The sequence below is a fragment of the Ovis aries genome, chromosome 2 (assembly GCF_016772045.2).
Source record: "Ovis aries strain OAR_USU_Benz2616 breed Rambouillet chromosome 2, ARS-UI_Ramb_v3.0, whole genome shotgun sequence".
Taxonomy (NCBI): domain Eukaryota; kingdom Metazoa; phylum Chordata; class Mammalia; order Artiodactyla; family Bovidae; genus Ovis; species Ovis aries.
This window is the reverse complement of record NC_056055.1, coordinates 43,357,831-43,369,257: the sequence shown is the minus strand read 5'-3', so window position 1 is coordinate 43,369,257 and position 11,427 is coordinate 43,357,831. Positions and strand designations below refer to the sequence as shown.

General features: G+C 49.0%; 1 protein-coding gene across 3 annotated transcripts; it reads left to right on the top strand.

Annotated features, from left to right (window-relative positions):
- The first annotated feature begins 966 nt into the window (after positions 1-966).
- On the top strand, positions 967-9,527 carry POLR3D (RNA polymerase III subunit D). Of its 3 annotated transcripts, none has more exons than XM_004004198.6 (9): positions 967-1,107; positions 1,348-1,517; positions 2,488-2,531; positions 3,788-3,939; positions 4,105-4,229; positions 4,637-4,805; positions 5,355-5,620; positions 6,329-6,481; positions 6,640-9,527. In XM_004004198.6, the coding sequence occupies exons 2-9, from the start codon at positions 1,353-1,355 to the stop codon at positions 6,760-6,762; spliced, it is 1,197 nt and encodes a 398-aa protein (XP_004004247.1). In that variant the 5' UTR covers positions 967-1,107; positions 1,348-1,352; the 3' UTR covers positions 6,763-9,527. The 3 variants fall into 3 exon arrangements, with proteins under 3 accessions (XP_004004247.1, XP_011975010.1, XP_042099082.1); XM_012119620.5 differs by having other exon boundaries at positions 5,355-5,632; XM_042243148.2 differs by having other exon boundaries at positions 967-1,159.
- The last annotated feature ends 1,900 nt before the right edge of the window (positions 9,528-11,427 follow it).

Here is an 11,427-nt window from a genome sequence, read left to right as displayed (position 1 = left end):
TTCAAAACAGTGGTATTTACAACAGGAAAAAAGAACCATTTTGTGTCCAAACAGCGACACAGGCAAATCATGACACAGCCACCCAAGAATTATGCAGTTGTTTGATACAGCCACAAAGAAATGTTATTTGAAAAGGGAGGATTCAAAACTGTGGTACAATATGAAATCTCTGTGATGGGGCTGGAATATATTGCAAAAGTTTTAATAGTTACTCTGTGTGAAATTCTAACTAATGTTTCCCTTCCCTCAAGCTATCTCTAAAGTTACAGGTTTGGGAGGGGAGGGAACGATAGTAAAGGACATTTTTTATGTTTAATTACAAACGTCAGAGTCACGATGAAAGTTCTTTAAATCTATCCCTCCCAGTAGAACGAACTTCGTTTTTCAGGTTCCAGGATTGGAACAAGCGTGTATACAAGGACCCAGAGTCATGAGCCTAGGGCAGGTGCGATTGAGGCACCCCCCTCAACCGCTGCAGCTGCTCCAGCACTGTGCTCACGGCCCCATGTCCACAGCCCCACCCCAGGACCCCACCAGGAGTCCGACGAGGAGATCCCCCAAAGAGAATGAGGACGCAGCCCGGAGGTGCAGTGACCACTCCAAGGTCATCATCAAGCCGGCAATCGAGGCTCGGCCGGGCGCAGCCTAGAGCTCCAGGACTCTGAGTCGGGGTCTCGCAATCTGCCTCGCATCCCCACCCCATCCCGAGTCTCGACCCGGAGGCTCCCCAGCGACGAACTCCCACGTTGCGTCCAGATTGCCTCTCGGCCCCCAGATCTGAGCTGTGCGCCCCCACCTTATGCCCGGGGCCAAGACCTCGCGAACGTACCCTTCCCCTAGACCCTTCCCCTCTTCCTTTTTCGCCCTCTCAACCCAGCTTTTCCCGACTCCGGGAAGAACCGGGAAGAGAAGGCGGAGGCGAGCGAGACGCCGCGGGATAAATACTGTGGCCCGGCCCCGCCCACCGACATCACTTCCGCCCCGCGACAAGATGGCGGCGCCCCGGCCCTGCCACGCAGACTTCCGCCTGGCGCCGAGACTGGGAACCCGCTGCGCGTCGCGTCGGAGGTGAAATCGGGACACGCGTGGTGTGGAACTACATCCTAGGTGCGGAGGGGTGCGTCTTTGCCTCGTGCCTGGCCGGGGGCCTGGAGAGAAGGCGAGCCAAGGGCCCTAGCCGGGGTGTTCGGGGGAGTCCCGCCACGTGGGAGGGGGAGGAGCTGAGTCTCTGCCGGAGGGACGCGCCGACTCGGGGGGCGGGAGGCCACGTGGGTGGGGTTCCGCTCAGGGTCCGCGAGTCCTTCTCCCTCGAGTGACTTCGTTACCCCTTTTCGCCTTCTTTCTCAGGCATCATGTCGGAAGGAAACGCCGCGGGCGAGCCCAGCGCTCCGGGAGGGCCCCGACCCCTCCTTTCTGGGGCGCGGGGGCTTATTGGGCGAAGGCCGGCACCTCCCCTCACCCCGGGCCGCCTTCCCTCCATCCGCTCCAGGGATCTTACCCTCGGGGGAGTCAAGAAGGTACCCGACGGCACCTTTCTAAAGAAATCCAGCTACGCTGAATTCCAGGCACTTGGGGGTTTGACTGTAGGGCCTACTGTGTGCCAGGCGTGGTGCTGGGCCTTGCGAATCTTGTCTTCAGACTTCCGCCTGCAATTTTTGGGGAGCCTGCCCTACCTTCAAGTCAAGATACTGGGTCCAAGATGTTGACATGGCTCTCAGAGATGGCTGAATAGCAGAGAATCCTAATTAGCTCAGAAGCAACTTGAGCAGGGTTTATTTCCTTTTGGTGTGTCTTGGATACCTTTCAGAAACCCATGAAAGCCACGCAGACATAAAGTTTGCCTGCAATTTAAGAGAGTTCTGAATTTGCCCTGGATCCCAGTGTGCAGACTTCTGGTCCAAAGTATTGAGTCTTAGGTGTGATAGTAGAGCCTCTGTGTCTTATATTATGTTTGTGACTGTAGATGTGACGGGTAGACTGTAAAGAGAATGGGGAGGATGATAGAGCATAAAGCAGCCAGTTTTTGAAGGCCTCAGTTTCCCTTTGTAAATTCTGGTGGCAGTCTAACCCAATCATCAGTTTGTGAGTGCTGGCAGAACTGTCTTTCCCATTTGAACCTTGCTGGTAGAGCTCATCCTCTATAATACTGTCTGGTCTTAGCAATTTGAAGATGAAGTGTGAGAGTAGGTAAATTCCTCTGCTGTTAGAGTCCTGAGGGTTGTCCTTTCAGGAGGCAGAAACTGAGGCTGCCATTTAAATGTTTTTTGATGCCCCCTTCTATATATAGCTTCACCGTTGCCTTGGCATGACATTCCTCCTTTTCAAGCACCTGTCCATTTCAGTAAATCTTTGACAACAGTATGGAATGTGCCAAAGAGAGCCATATTGGTCTTCATCCATGGAAGATGCCCTTTGGAAGTTTTTCCTTTCCTCTGTACTTTGGGACCAGAATTTACCAAATCAGTGACTCCTGTATTTTACTTTCAGAAAACCTTCACCCCAAATATCATCAGTCGGAAGATCAAGGAAGAGTAAGTAGCTAGGCCTCCTGAATCCTCGCGCCTTGTTTGTGCGTCTGTGCTCAGTCACTTGCTTGAGTCTGACTCTTTGCCACCCCAGGGACTGTAGCCCGCCAGGCTTCTCTGTCCGTGGGATTCTCCAGGCAAGAATACTGGAGTGGGTTGCCATGCCCTTCTCCAGGGGATCTTCCCAACCCAGGGATGGAACCTGTATCTCTTGTGTCTCCTGCATTCTTTACCACTAGTGCCACCTGGGAAGCCTTGCCCCTTTGTTTACTTGCTCTGAATTTGGACTTTGGGGAAATAACTAAGTAGGTGGCTCAGAAGTTTAAATTTGTAGATTTAGTTCTTTGCAGTAGTGATTAGCGACCCTGGCTCCCAGGTGATTCTAATGTGCAAGCTTTAAAAAAATACTGATGCCTGGGAATCCATCCTTAAAATTGTTTTAACTTTTTTGCAGTGAAACAGTGATTATCTTTTTTATTTAACTTTTAATTTTTTATTGGGGTGTAGCCATTTAACAGTGTTGGGATAGTTTTAGATTAACAGTGAAGGGACTCTGCCATATATATACATGTATCCATTCTCCCCCAAACTCCCCTCCCATCCAGGCCTCCACATAACATTGAGCAGAGTTCTATGTGCTATACAGCAGATCCTTGTTGGTTATGCATTTTATTTATTTATTTTTTTGGTTATACATTTTAAATACAACAGTGTGTACAAGCAGCCACAAGTTCAATTTCTAAGTCTGTAAGTCTTTTTCTGTTTTGAAGTAAATTCATATGTATAATTTCTTTTTAGATTCCGCATATAAAGGATGTCATACAATTCTCCTTCTCTGCCTGACTTACTTCAGAGAGAGATTATGTTTTATAGCCAGAGTTGAGAGCCAATAGTTTGGGCAGAGATGGGTCAGGTTTTCCTTTTCGTTCTTTTGCATTGCAACTTTCCCACTTTCAGTCGATACCAAAAAAAAAAAAAAAAAAAATCCACATTTGGGGGCAATCTCTATAATTCACCTTTTGTGGTATAGTTCTAGTATACACTCTTCGAAAAGGTAAAGTACAGTAAACTGAAGGACTCTGCCTCATCAAGGAAGTGAAAAACGTGCTAGACCACCCACACAGGTGGGTACTGTGCTTCTCATGATATAGTTGTTGGCTCATAAACTCCCCTCCGGTGGAGCAGAGTGGTGTGGGAGAGTAAGACCAGTTCTCGGACGCAGGTGACGTCAGTAGTTTCCCTTGACCCTTTCACTTTTCCAGGCCCAAGGAAGAAGTAACCATCAAGAAAGAGAAGCGTGAAAGGGATAGAGATCGACAGCGAGAGGGCCATGGACGGGGCCGGGGGCGCCCAGAAGTGATCCAGTCCCACTCCATCTTCGAGCAGGGCCCCGCCGAAATGATGAAGAAAAAGGGTACAAAGCTGCCGGGGCTCTGGGAGGAAGGAATCAATGGATTTCAGTGCAGACTGCCCAAGAGAAGGACCAGGATGGTGGTATTCCCCTGCTTGTTCCCAGTTTAGCCTCCCTTGCTGTTGGCTCCTCCCTGACTCCTGGTGAACTATGGGTGGTTTTCCACAGGGAACTGGGATAAGACCGTGGATATGTCAGACGTGGGGCCCTCTCACATCATCAACATCAAAAAGGAGAAGAGGGAGACAGATGAAGAAACAAAACAGATCCTGCGCATGCTGGAGAAGGATGATGTAGGTACCAGTGGACTAGGGGAAGGGGCTGCCTTTGTGATGAAAAGCACTTCTAGGGAACCAGGATGGGAGAAGCTCTCTAATGTCCTGAAAGTCTAGTGAGCGGCAGGAATCTTTGATTAGAAAAGAGCTAAGATGGACTGTGGGCTTCCCAGGTGGCTCAGTGGTGTAAATCCACCTGCAGTGCAGAAGATGCAAGAGACACAGGTTCGATCCCTGGGTCATGAAGATCCCCTGGAGAAGGAAACGGCAACCCACTCCAGTATTGTTGCCTGGAAAATTCCATGGACAGAAGACTCTGGAGGGCTACAGTCAGACACGACCAAGTGGCTGGGCAAGGTGGACTGCCCTCCAGGTAGGTGTGTATGCTGGCCCTGCTGTGTGACCCCCCGACTTTTCTTTGGCAGTTCATCGATGACCCTGGGCTTAGGAATGATATTCGAAATATGCCTGTGCAACTGCCGCTGGCTCACTCGGGCTGGCTTTTTAAGGAAGAGGATGAGGAAGCAGATGTGAAAGCACGGCTGGCTGGCCCCGAGGAAGAGGATATAGAGGTGGACATGCCTGCTGTGAAAGGTGCTCTGTCAGTTAAGGTCTCGTCTCCTTTTCTCCAGCTGTTTCCGCAGGAGTGAGCCTGCCTGACTGTTTTAAGATTTATTTATTTTTTGGCTGTGCTGGGTGTTCGTTGCTCCACACCAGCTTTCTCTAGTTGCAGCAAGTGGGGGCTACTCTTTGTTGTGGTGTGTGGGCTTCTCATTGCAGTGACTTTTTATTGCCAAGCACAGGCTGTAGGGCGTGCGGGCTTCAGCAGTTGCGGCTCCTGGGCTCTAGAGCACAGGCTCAGTAGTTGTGGCACGTGGGCTTAGTTGCTCTGCAGCATGTGGGATCTTCCCCAGACCAAGGTTCAAACCTGTGTCTCCTGCCATTGGCAGGAGGATTCTTAATCACTGGACCGCCCTTTCTTAAATAAGTCACACAACTTTTGGATCCCTCTTTCTAAGCACAAAGTTTCCCTCCAGCTTCTTGGCTGAGTGACAGTGGAGCAGATCAGGTGGAAGGGGTGGGTGCAGTGAGATGGCCTAGAGGTGGCCTCTCATAGCCTTCCCTTTCTGTTATCTCGGGCAGTAAAAGAGGAGCCCCGAGATGAGGATGAGGAGACCAAGATGAAGGCTCCTCTCAGTGCAGCCAGGAAGATCCCGGGCCTCCCGAAGGATGTGTCTGTGGCGGAGCTGCTCAGGGAGCTGAGCCTCACGCAGGAGGAAGAGCTGCTGTTCCTGCAGCTGCCAGACTCACTCCCCGGCCAGCCACCCACTCAGGACATCAAGCCTGTCAAGACGGAGGTGCAGAGCGAGGATGGGCAGATGGTGGTTATAAAGCAAGAGAAAGACCGGGTATGCTCATCAGTGAGTGCTGTGAAGATGCACAGGACCTGGAGGGGAAATAGCTACCTGGAGGGGGAAGCAGAGTGGTGTTGCCCATAGTGAAATTAGAGAATAATACGTATTTGTTCTTTCTGCCTGTAAGGGGCTTGGGGCTCTCTGTGCTTCAGCCCAGATTGTGTGTGTGTTTGTTTTTCATGGTGAACTATTTTGAACATATACAAATGAGAGAATATAAGTTCTCATGTACCATCACCTAGCTTCAGCAGTTACTGATATTTTGTTCATTTATCTGTGGTTTGGGTTTTTTTGTTTTGTTTATTGACCAGTGGCAGGCATTCCCAGGAAAAGGCCCTCTCTGGGAAGCTCATTCTTTTTTTTTTTTTTAAATATTGTTCTTCTTTTTTTAAAGGGCTTTCTTGGTGACTCAGATGGTAAAGCATCTATCTGCAATGCAGGAGACCCGGGTTTGATCCCTGGGTTGGGGTGTTAGTTGCAGCATGCTAACTCTTGACTGTGGCATGTGGGGTCTAGTTCCCTGACCAGGAATCGAACCCAGGTTCCCTGCATTGGGAGTTCAATTCTTAGCCACTGGTCCACCAGGGAAGTCTGGGGAGCTCATTCTAACCTTTGCTGCTGATGCCTCCTTTGGGAAAGGGTTTGTTCTTGAAGGGAGGAGATAGTTCCTCAGCCAGTTTCCGTCCCCGATCGTCTTCACAGGAAGCCAGGCTGGCAGAGAACACTTGTACCCTGGCTGACCTGACGGAGGGACAGGTCGGCAAGCTGCTCATCCGCAAGTCGGGGAAGGTGCAGCTCCTCCTCGGCAAGGTGACTCTGGACGTGACGATGGGGACCACTTGCTCTTTCCTGCAGGTGAGAGTGAGCCTGGTCGGGGTGGAGGCTGTTCAGGATGTTGACAGCTTGGTGTTAAGTACGGGGGAAGAGCTCTTGGGATCATCGCATGAAAGTCAGAGGACTGAGCAGTGGGCTGTGTGGTCTTGCCTTTCATCTCCGTCTCCGTTGATTGGCAGGAGCTGGTTTCTGTGGGCCTTGGAGACAGCAGGACAGGCGACATGACAGTCCTGGGACACATAAAGCACAAACTCGTCTGTTCTCCCAACTTCGAATCCCTGCTGGATCACAAACACCGGTAAAGCAAGCAGATGGAGGACGGTGGTGACTGTGCCCACGACTGCTGCCTGCTCCAGACGTTTTGTTCTCAAATCTGTTCGACCCAGAAGGGGCCTGTTTAGCCCACCCACTCCAGCCATTGTCCCAGTTTTCCCCACAGGGCCCACACGTGGCTCCCTTCCACGGCGGCTGTGAACAGCACGATGACCTTCCCACAGTGAGGAAACCGCACACCCTCACTGCTAGGGGGTTGGTCCCTGCTATTTATTTTTATATTTATGTCTTAGCTGTTCAGTGGACTGCACCCTCCCCAGGCGGAGAAGGATTGGTCTGGGCAAGGACAGGCTCCTTCTTTGGGGATGTCTTGGTTCTCAGGGCAGGAGACGCTATTGTTCCCTCCTTCCTCCCATGAGGCAGCGCATGAGAGAGAACAGAGATGTCTGGAGTCTTGAGATTCAACCTCAGTTCTATCCATTACTAATTGTGTGACTGAACAAACTACCTAACCTTTCTGAGCCTGAGTCCTCATCTGACAAATCGAGGACGATACCTACCTCACAGGGTTGGCGTGAGGATGCTGTGGAATACTGTCGATGAAATGTCCTTGCACAAGGCTGGACACACACTGTAGGAGCTCAATAAATGTTAGTTTAGTTTTCCTTCGCCTGAGTGTTCTCAAACAATACAGAGATTCCAAGGATCTCTCAGAAAAGGTGAATGGAACTGCTTCTTCCCACATTCTTACTCCATGTCCCATCCCTCTGGACTGATGCTCTGAAGGTTTGGGTTTGGGCCTCTCTGTGCCCTTTTTTCTCCTAAGCGTCTTAGGCAAGCACTTCCTGTTCATTGCTGTGAGCCCCTAGCCATAGGTGCCATCAGAAGAGAGGAAAGCAAAGACTTGACTCCTCCCAGCCCTACACGTGCCTTTGGGTGTCACAGTGGTCCCAGGACTTATTCCTCCTACCCTCACCTCTTCCAGCTCCACTTAAATTATTTCTCAGAAGAAACCTGTGACTGCTCGTAGATAATTATCACCCCACCAACTCAAATACTGCTGAAAAACAACCCTGGGTGAAAAAGAAAGTAGAAATGATTGAATAATGACCTCATCAACACTGGACAGATGATTTCTCACTTCAAAAGTGTTAAGTTTGAGAAGCCTGCATCTGTCTCCTATCCTGGCATTGGCTTGGATCCTGCTCTCCCTGGCTGCACGGGCCTTGTAGTTCATTGTGTCGTCTTGTTCCTTTCAGCAGCTCAGTACTCTCTTGACCCATCCAGTGTGTGGTCCCTGAGGAGCAGCGTCTCTTTCCTTATTCCTTGTCTGCAGAGCAGGGTCATGGAGACAACTTGGAGGTTAGCGAAAGCCGCCTGCTGCAGTGTCTGTGGTCATTAGACAGCATTGCAGCTCCCTTTGCTTCGAGCTTAGCAAACTGCCTCTGGAACAGTTGGGAACCACACAGGCTCCATGAGAAATGCTCCCTGCTGATTTAGCTGGCCCTAGAGGTTTGGGAAGGATGCTCCTTTCTTTAGTCTCCTTTCTGTTCCTTGTGTTAGTTCCTCTGTTGTGTCTGACTGCGACATCATGGACTAAAGCCCAGACTCCTCTGTCCATGGAATTCTCCAGGCAGACATACTGGAGTGGGTTGCCATTCTCTTCTCCAAGGGATCTTCTCAAGCCAGGGATCGAACCAAGGTCTGTCAGCACTGCAGGCAGATTCGTTTTCTGTCTGAGCCTCCAGGGAAGCCCTTCTGTTCTTTGAGCCTGTTTTTAAATTCATCACCGCTGGGCTTTTCACTAAGCCCTTCAAGCTGCCTCACCAGCAGCTAGGAGGCAGGATTGACTATGTAGTCCCCACATTGCCCCTTAGGTAAGAGCTCATTGAGCTCTGCTAGGCGGTGCTGTTCTGGTTTCTCATCATTGTAGAGGGCAGCTGAGCAGAAAGGGTCTGGAAGACGTGTGCCATGGAAGTCCTATTTGGTCCAAGACGGTTTTGATGAACCAACTGCTTTTTTGTTCTCTGAGCTTTAATGTTTGCTCCTTTCCTACAGCTAATGCCTTGCCAGTAAGTCTCCACTGTAATCCTTTCTCTTGGTTTCGCAGGGGGCAGGCTGTGGCGTGTGGAAATCTTAGGTCTGTGACCAGGGATCCAACCTATGCCCCCTTCAGTGGAAGCGTGGAGTATTAACTGCAGGACCACCAGGGAGGTGGTCCCTCTCTGGGTTTGTTTGGCTCAAAAACTCTTCTGCTTTTCTGGGTTAACTCAAAGTCCCTGCCTCAGTAAACATTTGATGTTTCATAGTCTGATTCTTCCACAAAAACTTGAGGAAGAGTATGTATCACCTTATAGCTCACTGTTGTGCCATTTCAAGTGCATTGGGGATTGAACATTACGACCCTGAATCAGAGTCCCCACAGCCTGTCTTATATTCCTGATGTACAGGTTGGACAGAAGTGTGAGGAGAAGACAGGACACATCTGCTTTCTTGGACAAGCCTCCAAAGCATACATTTGTACCGACAAATAAATACAAGTAACAGTAAAAAGCCCAAAGCCAGATTCATGTATGAGTGAAAATGGATGAAAATTTATTACAACCTGCATCTATGTGTATGTATTTTGTTAAGACACGGGAAGTAAACTATAGGCTTGTTCATTTCTTAACTATGTAAGTGACAGAATGTGGGCTTTAGAGTCCGGATTGAGTTCGAATATAACTCCACCAGTATAACTTTGGAGGGCTTTAGAGTCCAGATTGAGTTTAATAAAGTTGTTTTTAAATTACAATGGGTACAAAGTTTTTCTTTTATGTAAGACAAAAGAGTGCTGCTATCAGTATGTGATCAGCACAAGGAGCAGAAAACTAGACTGACAGTAATGTGAGCAGTGGGATGTTTAATTATCTCATGTAACCAGCAGTCTGGAGATAAGATGGTTCCAGGGTCAGGTGGCAGCCAAAGCATGCAGATTTTCTAGGATGCGTTTGTTCCACCATCTTTGGTGTTCTAAAGTGGCCATAACAGCTCAGCATCATTTCTTAAAATTAGAGAGTGTTCAGAGCCAAAGCAGGAAGCAAAGTACAAAACTAAAGGAACTTTCTCCTCATCCAACTTTCTGCTCATACCAGGGAGGAATATGCTTCAGAGGCCCAAAGAGCTTTGGCCCTGTGTCTGATACAGCAGACCACATACCCACCCTTGGCTGGGCACTGGCAGAAAAGGATGGGTGGACCCATTTGTCCCTTAGCACTGATGCCTTGTTGCCTGTGAGGTAGGATTTTGTTCGGAGGGAGGAAACAGGAAAGGCAGGTATAGACGGTTCATGATAGGTACCGCAATGATCAAAAAATGCTTTCTATTGTTAAATGATGAAGTCTATCTAGGTAGAATTTTTTTTTTTTTTAATGTTCAGTTATCTTTTACTCTAAATAACCAGTTTTAACATTTTAGTGCATATTCTTTCAAGCTACAAAATTGTGTTACATATATAAACATGCTGTTTTATTACTGATTTTATCTCACTCAAATACAGTCCTTCCTGGTTAATAATAAGTATCTTGTACTTCAGATATTTCTGAACTAGCTGAAAATATCAGAGACAATGCCCTTTAATTCTACCAGACCTACCCACACGGTCTAATTGACTCACACTTGGCTGTTTAAAGGGAAAGAGGCTTATTTCGTAGGTGTGTGTTATATGCTCAGTCATGTCTGACTTTGTGACACCATGGACTGTAGCCCACCAGGCTCCTCTGTCCATGGAATTTTCCAGGCAAGAATGCTGGGCAACTTGCCATTTCCTTCAGGGGCTCTTCCTGACCCAGGATTGAACCTGTGTCCCCTGCATCTGCTGCATTGGCAGGCAGATTTTTTACCGCTGCGCCACCTGAGAAGCCTAGTCACAGTGCAAAAAAGTGACATCCATTGCGTTGCCTCATGCAGGATACATCACCGTTGGGGCATTCCCCTCTTAAGAGGGCTACAGCTGTGGTGACAGATGTTAACAGCTGCTCTGGGACTGGTTCAGCTACCACAGTTCTACTGATGGAGGGTGGAGACTAGGGTGGGGTTGGGTCTCAAGGACATCATTTGATAACATGGAGACAGGTTACCAACTCTAGGAGCACCTCTGTGTGGCCAACTGCTGACTTGGTTCTTCTGAAGCACTTCTGTCCCCTTCCATTGGAGCACTCACCGGTCCAACACCCTGAAAGCTGAGGCAGAGGTTGGACTTCCTTCTATTTGGCTAATTTACATTTAAGACCCAGTTGGTTGGGGAAAATTGCAGTTTTGATCATCATTGGCCCAACAATTTCATCTTGCATACTTTTCAGGATTCAGTGGAGAAATATAAACCACTCTAGGTACCCTAAGTAGAGAAGTTTAAGGCAGGAAAGTGCATATTTTTAGACCCATTGGAAAGCTGGAGGAGTGAGCCCTAGGTTGAATCTCCAGGACTCAGAACCCTGGTCCACCAGGGAAGCTATAGCCTTGGCTAAAACCAGGAAGGCAGAGGACCAGGATGGAGCTATGGGTTCCAGAACACCCTGTGTGGCTGCAATCCAGGGATCAGGAAACACCCACAGTCTTCAACTACCTGGAAAACCACAGAGCTAAAGGTTGCACCCTGGAAAACCTGAAGAGAAATCCCCAGACACGTACTGAGTGCTGTCTGTGTGCTCAGTACA